This window comes from Genypterus blacodes, unplaced genomic scaffold (assembly GCF_046128005.1).
Source record: "Genypterus blacodes isolate CSIRO-AG114 ecotype Tasmania unplaced genomic scaffold, CSIRO-AGI_Gbla_v1 ptg000093l_1, whole genome shotgun sequence".
In the NCBI taxonomy this organism is placed as follows: Eukaryota; Metazoa; Chordata; class Actinopteri; order Ophidiiformes; family Ophidiidae; genus Genypterus; species Genypterus blacodes.
In genome coordinates, this window is record NW_027466897.1 from 2519465 (window position 1) to 2541086 (window position 21622).

Sequence of the window (21622 nt, forward strand, 5' to 3'; positions counted from 1 at the left end):
TGTGATCGTGTGTGTGCTTGCGTGCGTGAGTGTGTGTGTGTTTATGTTGGAAGGATAGAATTAAGTATCATGACTCCACTGCGCCTTACACGGTGTGTCTGGGAGCAGAGGATGAGGGAGATCTTCCTCCGTCACGTCACATTTTTCATGGGAGAGCAGCAAAAAGCTGCTGAAGCTCCATGCTGGACTCTTTGGTTGTTCTGCTCCTTTTATTGTTGACATGTAACATTTTTTGTGTGCTGACATTGACTGAAAGCATGAGCCATCACACACACACACACCCCTACACACCCTTACACACCCTTTTGAGCCACAATATTCACTGTAAAATGGTGATTTAATGGCGTTTATGCAGCACTGGGGACGACTTATTGAATTTTTCTTATTATCTGGACACAAAACAGATCCAATTGTTTCTTTTTTTCAATTCTAACTAACAGCTAGTTGACTCCAGTGACCGTGGAAAAAGTAAAATGGCAGCATTAACACCTGCAGTATTAGTTTCTAGTGTCTCTGTGATGATGATGATGATGATGTCTGCATGCCTGAGTTCATCACATATTCTAGTCTTTAGTATCTCAGGAGTCAGAACACGTATCTGCAGATATACTGTGAGCCGAACTCTGGCCCAGTGAGTCATAACAAATCTGCAGATCACATAAAGACTCCTGGATGAATCCTGCAACACAAATCCTCTCGGGAAGTCTGGGATTTCCTCGCCAAACTCCAATCTGACCCCACCACCCACCGGCTGACCTGAGCCTGTACCTGCCGCTCACTAATGATCAGGAATGACAGCGGGAACATGAATTGAAACCTGTGTTCAATATCCCGTGTCATACACACACGCGTATGTGTGCGTTTAAAATCAAATCAGAATGTATTTCTTCACCTCTCGTCTACTTCTGAATGTTAGCATTACATCATAGCCTGAGGAGTCCAGAGTGGTCTGAGTGGAAGCCAATAAGTGGAAACAGACTGGGAAATATGTACGCACTCACACACACACACACACACACTCACACACACACTTCCAGAGGGTTATTACAGTGCTCGTCTCTCCACCAGCATTAGGGAAAACTTGGCTGTTACAACAGGGAGGACAGTGCGGGGGTGTGTGTGTGTGTGTGTGTGTGGGCGTGTGTGTGCGTGCGTGCGTGCGTGTGTGTGTGTGTGTGTGTGTGTGTGTGTGTGTGTGTGTGTGTTGTATTCGTTGTACCTCTGGGACTGGATGATGATCTCTATAGTAAATATTATTTTCTCCATGTTGCATGCTGTTAGAAACGGTCATAACATCATGATTAAAGGTTGGATTTGCATCAAAATTGCCACAAAAGCACAAAAGAAGTAAAGGTAACTTATGTTTAGTTTTCTTTACTTCGCTCTGTCTCCTTTCACATCAGGCCGCCTTTATTCTGCTGGTTCCATGTGCTTAATAGTGTCCTCCATGAGCGTTAAGCCATTAGATGTGTAAACTCAGTGACGTCCCTCATCAGTAGTAGTAGCGTGTGTGTGTGTTTTTGTGTTGAAGGTCAAGGAGATCAAAAGAAGCTTTCATGTCTTCAGAGGGGCTATGTTATTAGCAGAGCCTGTGTTCCTTCGCTACCTGTCCAGTGAAGCAGATACATCAGGTCGGCTCTTTGATGTTGTGCACTGACCTGCACCCAAATATCTGCTGGGCCATCAGAACAGAGGAGCAACTGTCTCCCTCAGGCTGGCAGCTGACGTTCCTCTGAAGCTGTGTTATGGTGAGGAGGGGAGAGGTGCTGGAGCTGCAGGTTCCTCCATCACTCACCAGGTTAGCTGGTCCAAACGCTTCACTTCTATTAGTTGTGAGTGTGTGTGTGTATCTACGTGTGTTTGCTTTATAACAGGCGCCCCAGTTTCCCAAAGGTCCACCCTTAAGCAATAACGACTGATTCATTTTCCTGTTCCTTGCCCTCTGCGCTCCTCTATTGTTCAATCTGCGGTGGTGTGACGACACATCTACGCATTTTGACTTATGTGGAAACAAACACTGACTCAGCACTTTACCTACTTGAGGAGACAGTGAAACAGCACAAGCACCATAAATGGACAGACTGTGTGTGTGTGTGTGTTTGTGTGTGTGTGTGTGTGTGTGTGTGTGTGAGGGGGCATGACTGCATGCTTCAGGCATTGCGAGGTTATTGCTTTATTTTTTGAAACAACATGTTCACTGCAAAAGGACTCATTCAAAACAAACCCCTGGTTGTGCCGACCAAATATGGTTTATCCAAACTTTTCTTAGGCTCCTCACCATGGAGGCGTGTAGGCGCTGCACTGTGTGTAGATTATTTTGCATGAATCTGATATCTTACATGTCACACACCATCACCCGTCAGTGGAATTCTGGAAACGGCAACGGGAGAAACCATCATGAGAGCTCGCTCAGTGATAGAATTTCAACATTCTAGAAGTTACATGTTGTAAGAATTGTGATAGTAGAGAGTGATAACATTACATTACGACCATTTGGCAGACGCTTTTATCCAAAGCGACTTACATTATATTACCACCCTTCGCAGAGGGGGGAGCAATTGAGGGTTCGGTGCCTTGCTCAGGGGCTAACCATAACCACACCCAGACATATACAGTCACTTCCTGTTTCATTTCCTCATCCCAAACGACACGGTCCTTTAGTCCATCTCTCAATCTGCTTTTTTCCAACATATGCAAAACAAGATGACAGATCTGAGGGTGGCTGTTTGGTGGATGTGTGAACACGCCAAACAAACTCAGACCCCAGCTTCAATTTGTGCTCTGATTGATTTCTGCTATTTGGTGTATGCTTCAAGAATCTTGAGGTTTGCCACACAATCATAACAGATGTGAGGTCTGAGATGTCATCGATGCTAAGAGAGCCAGAAATTGAGCTGGATGCTGCATACTGTTGTATCTTTGGTCATTTGAATCACATTACAGCACAGTATAAGACATTTCTGCAGCCTGTTTATGGTTTAGGATGAAGCTTCTCTTCCTCTGGTGTGGCTCCAGAGAGGTGTGGGAACTACGGGAAGCAAAAACATGGGAGCGCCTTAAAGCATGGCTGTGTGGTGCCATGCTTAAAGGCACACACACACACACACACACACACACACACACACACACACACACACACACACACACACACACACACACACACACACACACACACACTCACTCAGACCAGAGGGCAGGGTGAAGGCTTTAACGGCTATTAATTACCAAATGGCAAAGTGGCATTCTCAGGAAACATTTTCTCACTCACACACTCACACACACACACACACACACACACACACCCCGTGTCTGTCTTTTCCAAGACAAATTCCAGGGCTTGCTCACACGTTTTCCCACACAGCCTTCACATAAATTTTCCTTTCCAGCTCGAAAGCAGATTCTACGCAGTCTGCAGTCCGAACCAGCACCTAGATCTGTGTGTATGTGGGTGTGTATGGGTGGAGGTGTTATTGGAGTTGAATATGTGTGTTTAACTTCCTTTCATCTCACATTTGCTGTCACATCTCTATATGTTTTACGTCCACTATTTAAGTTTTAGTCCTGTCCAAAGCAAATCTCTCTGTGAGGACAAAGCACTCTGTATCTTATCTTTTATATTTTTATAATAACACCGCCTCCATTAACTAAACTGTCAGCAGGAGTTTTTTACTTGACCCATTTTTGACAAATGAACTCGAGTTGTTTCGCCAGAAATTGTGAGTAATTCCCAAATCGTGCTCCCTCTGTCTTCTCTCTCCTCTGGTCCACATCCGTTCCCCCTCCATGTCCCTCTCACCCCCATTTCTCTTCTTCTTCTTGTTCCTCACTATAATCACTTTCATTCCTCTCTGCTTCTACTTACAAACCCCAGACCCCCTCTCCAACGCCCCCCAGTCTGGCAAGTGACCTGGTTTGATCTGAGAGCTGCAGTGTTTTCATGTATCCATCATTTGGAAACCTCTAATCATTATATCACCCTTACAGTTGCCATAAAAAGAGTTGCCTCTGCATGTGTGTGTGTGTGTGTGTGTGTGTGTGTGTGTGTGTGTGTGTGTGTGTTACGTGTCACACCCAGCTAATGCATCATGATAACAACAGGATGGGGTCTGGTCCTCGGGGAGTTAAAGAAAAGTGTGTGTGTGTGTGTGTGCTTTGTGTGTTTGTTGGCCTTCACCCTCACGTTAAGCAAAGACTCTTATCCAGTAAAGATAAACCTTCTTCTTCTCTGGTGATTGCCAGGCAGAAAGCAGTTTTTTTCCTCTGGGGACTTTTTTTGGTTGCATCAAAGACAAACAGATGCGGCCCTCATTTGTCATTTTTTATCATTGGTCTTCCTCTTTATCTGTGTTCTCCCTCCTGGTTGCTCTTCTCTCTTTCCTTTTCCTTTCTGTGGCTACATCCTTCTTTTCCATAAACAAACCATTTCCTCTACCAAGACATTATGCTAATTGAAAACTAATCTGAAGTTCATGTCCACTGTAATCTACCATACAAACAAACGCCGGTTAATGTCTGCAGGACATTAAAGTACTGCTTTACTTTTCAATTGCTACTCATTTTCCGCGATGCATTAAAAGGCTGCATAGCCGATCGTGTTTATGTTTGGAGCCCCGCAGGCGTCACACTTGAATACAACAGAAGAAGAGAACAGAATGCTTTCATTTCCCTTGATGCTCGGCACAAAAGAAACATTTTATTGAAGTCAAAACCAGATTGTCACTGCTTCACGCATCTGCATACGCTGCATGGCTAAAAAGCAGCCCAGACCATATAAATAGACTGATTAATCAACTGCCTGGGCTTAGATGTCATTTTGAATGATCAATAACACATGTGAGACAAATACAGTTTCAAATATTCCCCAGATTTCATACCCACCTAGTGCCACCTACTGATTTGAGCCCAAAAAAATGTCAATGAAGAGGAAGAGGAGGAAGAAGAGGTGACACTTTACATTACATGTGACATTCAGAAAAATAGTTTTCCTCCAGATCGACTCCACTCAGCTGAAGCTCAGCTACACACTGAAATGTTTCGACTAAAAACACAAAAAACTGAACCACCTAAAAGGAAAAACAGATGTTTTTGCCCCAAACAATGTAAATGTGAGGGCTTATTAAGCGTCTCACGGACCCCCTGCACAGAGAACCACAGGCGGCCTCGCACACGCCCACAACAAATCCACGATGAAATCAAGCCATAGATATTTCCACAACTTCCTGAGCTCTGCCCTTTCAATCGCGGGCCAGATGTTAATGGAGGAAGAGTAAATGTTTCCTCCTCGTATCTGTATATGTGACTCAGCCCAAAGAAAGATAAATAAAATCCCCTACATTGAAGCAGCAGGTTGGACACATGAATGCAAAGCACGTATGATCTGTCATTTTTTGCTGAGAAAAAGAAGAAGAATTGTGGTTTCCACATGTTCGTATGGGTGGAATGTGAGAGCTTGAAGAAAGCGAACTAAATTCAGCATTCTGCCTTTGGCACAGAACAGGAAGTTTGCCAGACTATCCCTCCTTCATCATATGCAGGTCAGGCTCTCCTCCTCCTCCTCCTCTTCCCCCCCCCCCCTTACCCAACTTTCAGATCACTCACCCCTCCTCCTCCGTCTATCTCTTTCTCCTTAGTCACTTCCCCTGCTTTCACCTCCCCCATCTCTGATTTCATTTCTCCCCCCTGCTGCCGTGTCTAAGAAAAAGATTTAGATAAGAGTTAGATAAGTAAAGACTTCTTTACCCTTTAGTCTCCGTCATAAAGAGGACAAAAAAAGGTGAACATGCCTCCTCTGAGCAAGACAAAACATCTACCTCATTTACCGCACAAGCTCCACACACTCTGTTCTATCGAGTCGGTTGATTAAACTGCAATTAAGTCGACTTTTGCAAACCATATGAACTGAAATTGGCACTCATCAAACTATGATCACTCCAAGTAACAGCAAAGAGCCTCTGACCACATGGAGAGGTCCTACATGAGACTAATGAGTTATAATTCCATTTGTTTAAATCTCTATCGTGTAAGATTCTAAACTACTTTTGTTAACTCGTGGAGAACTCCATCTCCCACCGGTTTCAGCCCAACGTGATGTCAGTGAGAAGCTATTGGACCCTTCGACTCAGCCACGGCTCATTTATGATGCTAACGGTTCTACGAGTCATAGCCAGGAATAATAAACCAAAGTCTCCATCGCTGGGTCGTCTTAAGCACACAGGTCCCACTGAGGGTCATGAGGGGGGAGGGGGAGGGGGGTCCTATATGTAAGACTTGTATCAACACTGGCTAGAATTCACCTAATGTGGGCGAACAGGAAAAGAGGGGGGGGAGTTGGGGTTCAGATGAGCCACAATGCTATTGTTTTCTATTCCCTCTCACTTCATCATTTCAGGAATAATAACAAACAGCATGTAATCACTTTATCAACTGTGTCATTGTTCTGTTCCTGGAAAATTGGATTCAAAGCCCTAAAGTTAGCAGTCATGAGGTTTTCACGTGACTGCAGCGCGCTCTCTCTCTCTCTCTCTCTCTCTCTCTCTCTCTCTCTCTCTCTCTCTCTCTCCCCCCAACTTTGAACATGTTTCAGTAGAAAACCAAACCGGACCTCTTTTAACTGTCTCCCCCTCCATCTGCTTCTTCTTCACTTGTTCTCCTCCCGGGTTTCTAGCTGTGGTTTGAGTCTCGCTCCCCATCTCCCTTCATGTTGGAGCAGCTGACTACACTAGTGACTACACTTTCATTTTTTTTCCCTCTCCATTCCTTCCTGGATCACCACTGTGGTGTTCTCTATCATTTACACAATCCTCCTTTTTGATGGGGCTACCCCAGAGGCGTGTGTGTGTGTGTGTGTGTGTGTGTGTGTGTGTGTGTGTGTGTGTGTGTGTGTGTGTGTGTGTGTGTGTGTGTGTGTGTGTGTGTGTGTGTGTGTGTGTGTGTGTGTGTGTGTGTGTGTGTGGTTAATCTGTTCCTCCCAGAGGGCAGGGAGGAGGTGCACAGTCTTTGAGCCAGATAGGAGGCACAGCCAACTTAGATGCATGCAAAAACACACACATACACACACTTACACTCACACTCACATTCACCAAAGAGAACATACTTTAATGCCATGGAGAGAAAAGATTCAGATCAAGAATCATGTTGCAGTTAAAGGTTTTATAGCAAGAATGCTGTAATTCATTCCAACACGATATCGGTTGAGCAAACACATCAACAGCAACTGGATTATTTACCAATCCTTCATACTATTGTGTCATCTACTTACACAGTTGTGTTCTTTGCTTCTCTTTATTCAGCACACAGGTCAAAGGGTGAAGCACATCCAAACCAAATATGCTGGACATCACAATACAGTGAGAGAAGTTTGGCTTCAAGTTTGGACCCTGAGTCCTTTTGACTTTTCAGATGTTGGCTCAGTTCATCAGTCTAACCTCTTGATGTTTGAATGAAGTACAGAATTGATACTTTTCTCAGCCAGAGACACACACACACACAGACAGAGACAGACAGACAGACAGACAGACAGACAGACAGATAGACAGACGTATAGTCAGTAAATATGTGGAGACAGATCAGGAGACAGATAGGCTGTTAGACACACGCAGCTTTCCCCCTTTGTTGACCTCTGTGAGTCTATGGCAGCTGTTTTTCAGTGAGCTCATGACGGTGGAAGCCTAGTATTTATAATGTATGTGTGTGTGTGTGTGTGTGTGTGTGTGTGTGTACCAGGGTGGATTACTGGGCGGTGACTCACAGTGGAGTGGAGATTGCGGAGTCAGGCAGATACACATCCAGTGTCCCCAAGCAAAACTACACCCTGTACCTACACACACACACACACACACACACACACACACACACACACACACACACACACACACACACACACACACACACACACACACAAGAAGTTACCACAGAAACAGATGTCCAACATTAAACGTGATGCCAGAATCGTGGTGTCGTGGGCTCGTCAACAAAACGCCGACAAAGAGTGAGGAAGGAGGAAGGAAGATGCCCCGACGTGCCAACCGTCTGCCCCCAGTGACGTCACGCCAATCTTCCGAATGTGCAAACACAAACACACACACACACACAGATAATATCATCTGATCTGGTGTTTATTGGATGTTTTTTGTACTTCACATCTTGTACAGATGTGCTGAGGTTTGCGGCCTCTCATTTGTCCCCTGGGATGGTTTATTTGAAGCAGTTGATCCTCGCTGAATCCAAAATACACACAATTATACTGTGTTTGTCCTATTTTCTTAAATTGTAGGCAAGCGTATCTCTCTGGCTGTTAAAATAATTGGAATTCAGGACCGTAGATTGTGATAATAGTGCTGCAAATGACGTCCATCCATCCTTTCTCCCACCGCCTCTCCCGCTCCGGGTTACAGGTTACGGTCATTTGTCGTAGAAGAATATGAACCTCTGGCACAATCTCTGAGTTCATTAGATGATGTCACCAGTGTCTGAGTTTGACCACAGACGGGGTTGTGAATAGCGGACGGACGGGCGGCACAGACACACAGCTGGAAAGCCAGTTTGGACGATCCACTGCTAAACGGCTCAGTCTTGAGTCGGGAGTCCTCCGACAGAAAGAGCGCGGCACCAGTCTGTGTGTCTGGGGTCACACTCAGTCAATCGGATCTTGCTCTGGTTCCCACAGCGCCGGCTTTTTGACTGACATTGTGCCGTATGACGTCATGGCGGCACAAAGAGGTTTTTATGTCAGTGATGTCCAAAGCCACTTATGAACTACTGCTGAACCACACGTCCATCCAGTCGTGTCGTGTTTATACAGGTTTTTTTTTATATATACATTTTTGTGCCTGATTGAGGAAGTTTTGTTGAATTTGATGCTTGATGATTTAATGGAACATTTGATGCCTTTTGCAGTAACTTCTCTTGTTTTGCTTTTCTTATTCATAATTAGGACAGAAAATCACTTTGACTGAAACTAAAGGGACTGAGCATGAGGTCACAGCTTCCTGCTTTAGTCTATCTTGTGGTGCATAGAATTTAGATTCATCATGGAATCTAAATTAGAATCCGATTAGTATTCCAGATCGCTTCTATTTCTGAGAGGGAACGCTGTCCCCTCTCTGTCATTAACATCCCGAATGTGGCACATGCATTAACGTGTGGTTTTAAACACGCACACAGGCACACACACGCACACACACACAGACACACACACACTCTCACACACACACATACACACACACAAGTCTCATAGTGATGTCTTAAACACGTGCATATCTCAAGGTAGGGGCACAGTTCATGCAGTGGAGCGTACCTGTGTGTGTGTGTGTGTCTGTGGAGCTTCCTGTTTCTCTTTATGTGTGTAGTTTTATCTCTATGAACACAGGCTGATCTGTGTCTCCATCTGCGCCATCATCTCGTGACATCAGCTGCAGTCGAGCCGTCTGTTACCTCAAAAGCTTTTTCTCCCGACTTTTGTCAGTATAGATGTTAATCTATAGGGCCTCAGCCCAGCTGCTGATCCAGCTGCTGATTCATGGCACAGCAATGATGAGCCACCACCGTGGCTCCCTGCGCCGCTGCTGTGAGCTCGGCGGCACAGATCAGGTACTTTGACTGAACATCAGATGAGTGTTGACAGGAAACCCTGCCAGGTGATCATAAAGGTGAATGAAACACTGTCTGTCCTCCAGAGAGACAGGGAGAAATAGAGCGAGAGGGAGGGGGAGAGAGGGGAGAGAGAGAGAGAGAGAGGGGGAGAGAGAGAGAGGATGAGTGAGAGACCACATCAGCTCTTTGTCATTCTAACACACCTTCCCTCTAATTTGTCCTCTTCACTCTTGGCCTGATCTCTTTTCATCCTCCTCTCCCTATCCCCCCGCCACTCTCTCTCTCTCTCTTCTATCAGTCTATCCAGTCCTTCTTCACACACACTGGTACATAAACACACTTGAACATGTGGCAGGGAGTTTTTGGCAGGTTGGGTGAGGCTGCGGCCTCTACAGCTGTGTGACAGGATTCAAAGAGACGAAACCACATCGAAGACACACACACACACACACACACACACACACACACACACACACACACTACATCTGGATGCTCCCTTGCTGGTGTTATACAGCCTGTTCCAAATGCATGTGAATGAGATGTGTGTCTATACATTCAGCTGTAATCCCTTTTCACTCCCCAGTGAGCAGAGTTCTTCATGTTCTCCTCTCTTGCTTTGCTGGAACGCAGGCTTAGTAAACCTCTATAGGTCGAGTCCCAATATCCCCAGTGCCAACAAATGATGATGGATCACATGCAGCTTAAACATCATGACCTTAAACAACAGCCAAATAACTGGAGTGTTGAGTCCATGTAACGTTTCATTGACACAAATATGGAGAATGAAATACTTCATCCATCACGTGGCCAAAACCTCACCGCTCCTCCTTAGAAACGATGTCACATTTCATCCAGAGGTAGAAATCAACCAGTGAAGAGATCCCCTGCCTAAACCCCCCTTTATACAGTACGTGTGTGTGTGTGTGTGTGTGTGTGTGTGTGTGTGTGTGTGTGTGTGTGTGTGTGTGTGTATGTGTGTGTGTGTGTGTTTTTTTTAAATTCTAGGATCATTAAATTGTTGAACTATGATACTCTAAAGAACTTCCTCCCCCCACAAAAAAACAAAAGAAACAATAACAAAATTAGAATTGGAGCTGAGACTTGAAAGCGCCGCAATAATGTTGCCTTTCCTGAGCAGACTCTTAACCTTTGACCTGCAGATTGCAGTCAACAGGGTCAATGCACCACGGCCTGGTTTATTTGCTCGATTCTCTAAACATCCGTTACGAATTACTGAGGGTGTGTGTGTGGGTGTGTGTGTGTGTGTGTGGGTATGTGTGGGTGGGTGTAACTGCTGTTGCATTGCTGGTAAAAGAGTAAAAAGAGGCATTTCTCAATCAAATTACGCAAAAGCTTCTTGTCTTGCGACTAGAGCTTCAGTTTATGGATGTTATGTAATAGTTTTTTATTCCGTTGGTGAAATGCGTCACCAATGGAATCAAATCTAACTCTGAGAGAGAACCAAAGCTGCTGATCATCACTTTAGGCCAGCATCAAACAGGAAGTAGCCCCCGTGGAGTTCCCTGACTTTGCACAGCGCCCTCTAGAGTCACAGGAACCACTGTGCCAAACCTGGCAAGTAAAAAGCGACGAGGCTCCTTTTTTGATTTAACAAGAAAGAAATAGAAAAATAAAGCAAATATACAAGAAAAGTCATCTTAAAGGTGGAGATGGAAGTACAGTAACAGACCAGATGGACAGACTGACTGACACAAGGTCCAGAACACTCAGTGATATAATGAGAAAAACACTGCTCACCTCTTTCTCTCATTCAAAGTTTCCTGGAGAGTTTGTCAACCCTCAGATACTCACACACACACAGACACACACACACACACACACACACACACACACTAACATTCCTCAGTTGCAGTAAATGTGGCGTTTCCCTAAGAGATATAAGGTGAAAATGTCCCCCCACCCATCACACACACTCCTTCCTTTCCCTTTCCCTCTTCAGAAAGTAAAGTGTCTTTCCCCTCGTTTCTCCGTCTCTCTTTGGTTGTCAGATTATAAAAATGGGGGATACAGTTTCAGTGAAAAGTTGAGGGCTGACGTCAGCATCATGCAATCTCACTCACACAAACACACACACACAGACACACGTACACACACAGTGGCATAATGAGAAAAAGGTGCAGGCAGTGCAGCACAATACCTTTCAGCCCTGCCAGAGCCCTGGTCCGCCCCTCATATTCCTCCCCTCCCCCAATTTAGTTCCACATCTGTTTCCCTAACTTGGTAAGGGGCCTTGGAGAGAACGATATCTGGGTCAGAGTAAACTTTCTCTCTCTCTCTCTGTTTGTGTGACACACTGCAATCACCGCTTGTATGAACGCTCTGAGTCTGTCCGTGGAAAATGATTTCATAATTCTTTCAAATCGTGCTTTTGAGTGAGATCCAGGGTGAGACGAGTTATCATCGATGTCCTGCACAAAACCTCAACCTCCTCTCATCGGGAAATCGCCAAAAATACACTTTAGTAATCTTAGTTTTCTGATATAAATCTGTTATTTTGACTTTAAATGAAAATGTGGAAAACATAACAAACAGCTACACATCAGTTTTCATCACAAGTAAAGTATTCATAGATCTTGTTTTCTCCATTTACACAGAATTAAGGCATAGAAATGTCACTGAAAATGACTCTTACACTTGTTGCCTAACAGAAAAGAAAATATTCAATCTTACAGTTAAATAAATGTAAAGGTATTCACTCCATCCAGAGTACAGACTTTTCCAACAAGTTTCCTTCTGTGTGACCTGTGTGAATATGGGGAAATGCTGCCACCTGTAGGTCAAAGCCGCCACAGCCTGATGAACTGGTTTCCGGGAAACTTTTCCTTCAATTTTGTCTTTTTTTTTAATAGTGAAACAAATATAAAGTCTATCTGATAAACCTCATATTTGAGATTTTAATTGTAGTTCAGACTTAATAATAATAACTTATAATAAGAATAAGAATACAAAAACTGCTTGTAAACTTCATTTGAAAACCATTTTCAAGATTTTCTTTCATGACAATATTTAATTTTCCAAATATTGCCTTTATAATGAGGGGTGACATGAAAACACCCAACATTAAAAATGTGTATTTTAAACATTAAATGCTCTGCAAGGGAATAAAATACATTTAAAAGTGATACATTAGCCATCAAAGTAAAAAAAAGAATTTCAACAGTAAGTAACAGATTACTACCATAGAGCAAACACTTCACAGTAAAGGAATGTGTAAAATTGCGGTGTAACGATATTCAGAGTGACACAGATCGGTTACTGTTAAATGGTTTGAAAGTTTGTAACGTTCGCAGTTTCTTTCCTTTTCTCTCTCTGTCTCTTAAGCTTCTTTTTTGGGATATTTCTTCTGGGCCACCCTGACAAAGTCCTCAGCACTGTCCAGTGACACCAGGCGGTCCTGTGGAAAGAAGAGGAGACGACACAGGTGAGGACAGAAGGGTGAAAAAGTGTGTGTGTGTGTATGTGTTCACGCACCATGACGTAGATGTATCCACTGGGATGGGCAGACCCGAGTGGAAACAGGGAGGTTTGGTCCAGCAGCTGTTGCAGCAGTTGGGCCGCTCTGTCAGCGTGCTCCCGCTCTCTACTGAGGCGGCTCTGTCTGTTCACACACAGCAAGGATTCAACCTCACACTGATAACCTGAGAGAGTGGGAGAGAGAGAACTGTAGATTGGAGTACAATAAAGCCGATAGAGTCGATATAGACGACTATAGAAGCTCACCTAAATGCAGCAGGATTTTCTTCCATCGAGATCGAACTTCTCGTCTGGCATAGCGGATAGTGTGTATGTCATAATTCAGCTTCTCCCATTCCTATAAACACACACACACACACACACACACACACACACACACACACACACCGACACACACACCAGTCAACAAATATTGACATTCATACCTGATCCTTATCTGTTTCTCGGCTGGAGAGAACATATCTTAACATATTTATGAATTCAGAAATAGCCTGTATATTCAACAGGATAACAGGTTAAAAGACAAAGTTAAATTGGCGCTTGGCGTGTAATTTGACACAAAGAAATAACAGAAGATTCCGTATTCAGTCTTGTCCCATTTCTCTCAGCGTGGTTAGACTGCATGGTTAAGTGGATAAGGCCACATTCCTCTTTCCTTTGGCCCACATTCCCATCATGGAAGCACCGTATAGTAACAATGTTCCCCCTGTGTGTGTGTTTGTGTGTGTGTGTGTGTGTGAGTGTGAGTGTGAACGTGATGACTGCATGTCACATTGTTCACTCAGCTGAAACTCACCGCTCTCAGAGAATAATGCTGCAGTCACTGAGATGCAATCACATTCTAAAAGCCTAAAAGTGATGGTTCTTCTTCCAGATAAAAAAAAATTGGGAAACAGAATAATAAATTAGAATTTAGTGTTTTGTGTCACTTTCAGAGGCATATTTGTTTCAAAAACACTCCATTTAGGGGCCAGAAGGTGGAACATGAACACCAGAACACATCCTGTTATTTAAAGTTTTGTCTTTTAATGTTTTTATGCATTCGTCAGACACAGAGCAACATTAGCAACCCACTGCAGCTGTGTCGACCCAGCCAGTCTCAATATTTACTTTCCTTTAGCTTCCTTTTTTCTGTGGTATTTTCCTAATACATAACTTGATAAACTTCGAGGTTCTGGCAAAATACATTGAAATTTGGACTCCTGAAAACAAATAGAAATACTAAATTTGATTATTTGGATTGAGGTCAGGTTAATGAAATTTGACTTAGATCTCATTGTAATTGGAGGCCTAAGAGGCGACATGTTGGAGGGTGAAAGGTTTCTTTGAGACTCATCCTGTTTGTCCTCTCCAATTATTAGATAATTACATCAGGGAGCTCAGAGAAGAGCTCAGAGAAGAAGTTCAGAGACGTATAGTAAATACCAAAAGGACTTTACTGGTTTACTGCTTTTCCCCCCAAAAAACTAAAAACATCTGGAGATCTGTGTATAAATGTAAGACTTCTGTGTGTAATGAATACATTTGCTTCTGATGCCCATGTGGTGCAACAATTTCCACCTAAAATTCAACTATAAATCTTAACAATGAACACAGTGTACACACTTCCTCCCTCACCTCTGTATCTTTGTCCGCCTGGTCTCTCATGCTGATGAAGGCCTCTAACTCTCGGTCTGATCCTCGCCTCAACGAGGTAGAGTCCATTGGAACTTCTTCGGTGGCACTGGTGTCTGTCTGGCTCCTTCTCCGGCTCTGCTGCCTGTGCTCTCGGCTCCTTCTCGGCCCTTGTGGCCCAAACAAGCTCTCCTCACCTGCTTCACTGTCACTGGACTCACTGGTTAACTGCTCTGGTCGTCTGGAAGCTCTGGTGGTGTGCAAACTAGAGAACAGGTTTAAGAGCTGATTGTGAGGATTTGTAAATTGATGCCGTGATACAGAAATACATTAATTCATTGATTGTCTTCTTCTCTTACCGTAAAATGGCATTCTTCTCCTCTACACTGTTCTTCAGATAGCAGCAGAGAGCCAGTTTGGCACCCATTCCAAAAATTCTCAACAGGGAATTTCGATCATTATCTTAATAAGAGATAATCCCAACAACGGTTCCACCTCCTGCCACAGATTTGTTTGTTTGCCAATTCCTCCAGAAATATAAATTTTCCAGCCTTAAAAGTCTGTGTTTGCAAATGTCCAAGCAGCCGTCCAACTTATCCAGTCCACCCACTTCTCTCTCTCTCTCTCTCTCTCTCTCTCTCTCTCTCTCTCTCTCTCTCTCTCTCTCTCTCTCTTCTCCTGATGCTTCCCTGAGTGAGAAGCAACACTCAATTATATTATCCACGTCAGCTGATAAAGGGGACGACGAGGACAACAACAACAACACACATTGATTCGTCCTCTCCTGACAGTGCAGAATGCAGCTGGAGACTAAATGTAGACTCGTAGGTTATAGCAGAGTTTGGGTCAGAGAAATAAAGATAAAGATAAAACAAAGAAGCCTTCAACCTTTTGATATCGGTTTCCTGTCTGTCTGTCTGTCTGTCTGTCTGTCTCTTCATGGACTTCAGTGAATTTCTGTAGCTAGGTGGCATTTTGATGAAAGTCAGATCAGGATACATGAAAACACTCTAACCAAACCTGACGGACAGCTGTACTCACTAAGATAAGATAAGATTAAACTTTGTTATCCAGAGGGAAATTGTTGTGTGGAGCAGTTGCTGTACAGTGGAGAATGAATCACCTCTAGTGCAAAAACGTACAAGAATACATGCATTCATGCAAGATAAGGGGTACAAGTAAACACAAGAAGGGTTACAAAGTACATAAGGAGTAAAGAGGGGTACAAAGTGCAGAACAAAGGGGTACAAAGTGCAGAAGAGAGCAACTGGAAGGGTTCTACTCATACTTCTAGCCAAAAATGAAATATCGATCGGCCTGATAGCGCTGTAACAACAGCAGGTAAAGCTTGTTGGATAACTTTGGAAGCAGCCATGGTGGAATAAAAGGTTGATGGTTTATCAGTTGGGGATTATCAGACCTGCCATCCACTGTCACTAAAATGGCCTCACCTCCTTTGAAATGTCTTTATTATACCTCTGTACGTCATGGCTACTTCAGAACAAACTCAACAGTATCACTTCCCCATTGTATAAACTCCTGTTGTCACATCGGTCCCATATGTTATGGTTACAGAGATCATAAATAGGCTCATAATACTGTATGTGAGCATGATAGTGAGATGATAAGAGGCCCAGAGTGGCTCAGTGCTGCTGGTTACAGAGAGGGTCCATCACTACTGTGCAAGGCTGTGTGAACGACCGCGTCAACAAGCAAATGGAGACGACATCGCTTAGATTTTGGGGACTGGGCTTGACCCTGCTGCTTTTAAATGATGGTTTGGGGTGAGTTGCAAATCTTAATGCAGACTGTAAGAGAAAAGCTGCACTTTGGTTTTTTTGTCATCTGAAATGTGTTTTAAGTGTGGTAATTAGAATTCAACATAAGTACTCACAGTAACAGTAACTATGTCCCCTCTCCATTGAAATGAATCAAATCCATTATCGATTAATCCCGGTTGTTTTTGTTTACAGGTTAGTGGGAGGGCTGGAATCAACAAAGAACTATGACTACACCAAATATCACCGTATGGAGGAGGTAAGAGGTTAACTTGCATCTTTACTTACATCAAAATGTGGAAGTCGATGTTATTACAACTATCTCGTATACATGCATGTCCTCACAGGCATCACATCTGCAACTTTATTCATTTTCCCTCTATAAGATAGCATTTTATCATTTAACAACATTGAAATTTGTCATTAACATTGATGTTTTTTATTATTGATTGATTATTGATCAAATGAGTGAGTTATAATTCAGATATTATTTTATAAAAGGTATTTATTACATCTTTATTTTTTAAATGGATGCCCACCAGAAAGATGTTGTTGTTAATCCAAAGCCTAACTTTCCACTAACTTTCATCAAACTGACCAGGATATCTCTAAAAATGTTCATGGAAACATTTATAAAATCCATAAAGTCCCATTGTATCTTGATATGACAGTTGGAGTATTTTATGGGTTAATGCCATGATAGTCTACCCTATCTATTATATGATCTTGATTATGGGTTACACAAATACAAATACTTTATATTAGTGTAGTATTGTAGTATGTCTGTATCTGATCATATTGTATCTGTTAGCCATTAGACAAGGCTACACACTTGATAAGAGAGTTACATAATGACATCACAGACTGTTTCCATTGTGTGCAGCTGCGGTTATCAGGCAGGACCATTTATTAGCAATAAATGCCTTTCTTTCTCTCTGATTCTACTCAAGCTCAAAGCCTTTAGTCTCATTTATGATCTGAAGTTTATCTTTTGAATTTGCATATGGACGTTGACCAGATGAAGCCTTTATTACCATTATAAAAATGATAAAACATCCATATACTGTATGTGTGTGAGAACTTCTCTTTTTACAAAACTCCCATCCCATCTCCATTGTGTAGATCAGCAGGTGGATGGGAACGGTGCAGAAAGAAAACCCAGACCTGATCTCCTCTGCCAGCTACGGCAACACCTCTGAAAAAAGAGACATCGTCTTTCTAAAGGTATCAGACATCATTTCGTCTTTGTTTCTATTTAATGGAAGCACATGTACGCACAAACACACACACACACACACAATCAAAGAATGTCAAAAACAGGGAATAAAAAGGGGATTTGGGGTCAGATCAGGTTAGAAAGGTGATAAATAGTAAATGATGATACCATCCATAACATTTTGTTGTTTTCCGCACCTCCAGTTGGGCCTGAAGAACCCAGAGAGCCTGCAGAAGAGTGTGATATGGATGGACTGTGGGATCCACGCTCGGGAGTGGATCTCTCCTGCTTTCTGCCAGTGGTTTGTCAAAGAGGTTTGCACACCCAGACAGGATCAACAGACAAACGGCTTCATTCTGTAGAGCTAAACAGGAAAGATCCCTGGAATAAAGTGTTAGAAATAAGATATACGTGAGCATTTTGAGACCTGTTCTAGTTTTTCATAGCTGTGCGACCAAACAAATTAAATCAGATGCAGGGGCAGAATGTTTTTTATGTTTAGATTTTATGAACAATCAAAGTCAGACTGATTCATTAGTGGAATTTATTGCACATTTTAGTGTTTGAATGTCCTCCAGCTGTAATGCTTTTGGCCCTCAGATCGTGCAGACCTATAAAACCAATAAGAAGCTGACTGAGATGCTGCAGAACGTAGACATCTATGTGACCCCCGTCGTCAATGTGGACGGATACATATTCACCTGGAGCAACCAAAGTGTGAGCGCTGCTCAGCTTTCAGTACTTGACTCAATTCTGGTCAATGATTACATTTAAATACGCTTAAATAACCGCCCGTCTGTGGCTTTCAATGCAGACCCGTCTGTGGAGAAAGTCACGTTCGTTGCCCCCTGCAGGCTGCGACTGTTATGGCGTCGATCTCAACAGAAACTTCGACGCCAACTGGGGAAGTGAGTCGCGTGTTTCTAATCAGGATTATGTTTGTGTACATTTAGTACATTACATCATGAATTATATGTGGATGTACATTGTTTCATTCCTCTGTTCTCCCCTCAGCGGTGGGTGTGTCGTTTAACTGCTGTTCAAACATCTACCCTGGGGAATCAGCAGGGTCTCAACCTGAGGCTCAAGCTGTGATGAAGTTTCTGGGTGTGTTTCTCCACTGATCCTGACTAAAAATATATGCTTTAAACATATGTGACATGTTTAAGTATGGGGTATGTCTGTCGAAAAGATGATTAGATTTGTATAAAAAGTGCAGTAATTGCCATCTCCTCTCATTGTTATGTGTCTTTAGGTTCCATTAGTAATCGGACTCTGTGTTTCCTCACCATCCACTCGTCTGGGCAGCTCATACTTCTACCATACGGACACCCGCAGATCACTGCTCCCAACTATGATGAACTGGTGAGTGTGTTTTGCCATTTGATTGTTGACCAAAAAGCAGCGTGTTGACTCTAAACGTCTTTGTGGTCCCTGTAGGTCTCTGTGGGTCAGGCAGCAGCGGCAGAGATGAAGAGGTTATACGGAATGGAGTACAGAGTAGGAACATCCCCACAAATCCTCTGTAAGATACACACCTGTAAACACACACACACACAGGTCCAGGTCTTTCCCTTTGTTGCCTGTCTTGACTAATTACTATTGATGTCATGTCCAACACTGCTCCTCCTCATAGCTTTGGTATCAAGGGCAACATCACTAGATTCCCTTTATGTGGGACAAACAGATGGGCAAAGTCCTCTCAACCATGTCCTGCTTTGACCCCTCCTCCCTGCCTCTCTGTCTCCCTCTCTCTCTCCCTCTCTCTCTCTCTCTTTCTCCCTTTCTCTTCCTCTTTTTGATCGTCTCTCTCACCCTCAGATGCAAATTCAGGGTCAAGTCGTGACTGGGCTCGACTCATCGGCATCCCGTTCTCCTACACCTTTGAGCTGAGAGACAAAGGTGAGCCGGACTCCCTGGTGCCTCACATCAGTGCCATCCAGGAGTGATCAGTGTGATAATACTGCTTGTTGATATCCTTCATATCCTCCAGGAGAGTTCGGCCACTTGCTTCCAGAGAATCAGATCAAGCCGGCCTGTGAGGAGGCGTACACAGGAACCATGTCCATCATGACCCATGTCCACGATAAGGCCTTCCCCAGCTCTGCTGTCAACACAGCCACCCGCATTAGTATGGTGACTGTGGTTGCTGTGACGATATGGAGTCATCTCATGGCCGTGTCTCTCAGCACAGGTGTTTAGGAATAGGACGGAGAAAATCACAAATACAGTCATTTTGCATTTGTATAGACTTTGCACTATGTAGAGTGACACTCTGTAATAGACTGACATCATAAATGTCCTAATGAATGCATTTAAACAATGATTACATTTAAGGCGTGATGACATAATGATGGGATAATAAATACAAAAAGGAAGAGATAGAGATGAAAAAGTTGCATAAACATCTAAAATTTTCCTTAAATATATCTGCTGACAGGTGAGAATCATATTGTTGTGCATTATAGAGAAGCTTGACTTGATTTGAATAAATTGTATTCCTCTTAATCACAACAGGGGGCAGCATTGCACCATTTTACACACACAGGACCCTCTGTTTGGCTTTACCTTCTGACATATAACTTCATTTTTGGTGATTGCTCTGTCAATATAACTTATTGGTGGCATAGAGTTGAACAGAAAAGAATCATTTCATCATTTTACAGAGACGTTATTAAAGGTTCAATGAGATTCAGTCCTTCTCTCTCCATCCCCTGTTCATTGTTAGTTTTGCTCACACGCATCTTTGAACGTACACCTTCTCTTCAGATTTAGATGCCCACAGTGTCGTCTAGACCACACACACACACACACACACAGACACACACACACACACAGTTTGCCATTGACAATGTGACATTGACATAGTGCAGCTGAATAACTAATGTGACGATAAGTGATGGACCAGGGAATGGGCTGATCCCCAAAGGTGTGTGTTTGTGTGTCTGTGTGTGTGTGTGTGTTTGTGCACAGCAGTAGAATAGATTTATATTCCAGCTCACATGAAACCTCAACAGGACAGGAAGAAGGGTGAATTGCCAAGGGACAAAGATAATAAGCAGCTGCAGTGACACACACACACACACACACACCACACCACACCACATGTATTCCGACACTGAGACCAACTCTATCACTCCCTCTGGTGGCAAATAGGATTCAAATTCAACAAGTTTAAATGGTGAAATAGTGCTTTTGTTTCTATAAGAGTTTAACCTGGTGATTTTGCTCTATTTTTGCACAGATAAACATTAAATCACTTTATTTGAACACGGTGCATCTCTCTGTGGGTGTCTCTCTGATATGCATCACCGCTGATGCCCTCAACTGTGCCCTGTGACCTTTAATGGCTTAACACACTGGTGTCTGCGTGGGTGCCACCCATTCAGATGATGAACAGGAGTGTTAGCGTGAGGGCTGCTGAGCGGTGCATCCATGTGCCGCCGCGCTCCTCCACGCCCAGTACTCGCTGGTTCTGCTAATCGATGCAGATGACACCATTTTTTACATGCTGTCACTTATAATCAATGAGAATTATGCCATGCTTTATAACTGTCACGGGCAATCAATGCAGCCGGCGCCATCATCTGCATCTCCCCATCATTAGGAATGGTGATCGATAATAAAGCCGGCTCAGAATGACACATGGTCATCCTGCAGGTCCGTGATCATGGGCAGATATGAGTGACTGTGTGTGTGTGTGTGTGTGTGTGTGTGTGTGGGGAGACGACAGAAGTGTGTGTCTTTCTCTCTTAAGGTGTGTATGTGTGTGTTCTTGCGTCATAGTAATTGCCAGGTGATACAACAGTATGATGGCATCACCTGTAGCTTCCAGTTTGATCTGATGCCATGTTGGGTCAGATGTAAGGACACAGCAAAGTCTCATCCCAAAGAGACTAAACATTTCTATATTACAGATTATTCATAT

General features: G+C 43.4%; 1 protein-coding gene across 1 annotated transcript; it reads left to right on the forward strand.

Moving 5' to 3' along the window:
• Positions 1 to 9468: 9468 nt before the first annotated feature.
• LOC143007656 (carboxypeptidase O-like) lies at positions 9469 to 20857 on the forward strand. The gene is made up of 12 exons (XM_076159073.1): positions 9469 to 9565; positions 12934 to 13033; positions 16674 to 16737; positions 17601 to 17702; positions 17898 to 18008; positions 18295 to 18411; positions 18509 to 18602; positions 18709 to 18801; positions 18950 to 19059; positions 19135 to 19219; positions 19516 to 19596; positions 19688 to 20857. The coding sequence occupies exons 1-12, from the start codon at positions 9469 to 9471 to the stop codon at positions 19894 to 19896; spliced, it is 1263 nt and encodes a 420-aa protein (XP_076015188.1). The 3' UTR covers positions 19897 to 20857.
• Positions 20858 to 21622: the final 765 nt, after the last annotated feature.

Excerpts from the sequence above, each read along its gene's own strand:
- LOC143007656 (XM_076159073.1), top strand. The coding sequence starts at position 9,469 with ATGTTAATCTATAGGGCCTCAGCCCAGCTGCTGATCCAGCTGCTGATT. Across the intron at positions 18,603-18,708 it reads CTTCGACGCCAACTGGGGAA|CGGTGGGTGTGTCGTTTAAC; the intron begins GTGAGTCGCGTG and ends TTCTCCCCTCAG. Across the intron at positions 19,597-19,687 it reads CTTTGAGCTGAGAGACAAAG|GAGAGTTCGGCCACTTGCTT; the intron begins GTGAGCCGGACT and ends CATATCCTCCAG.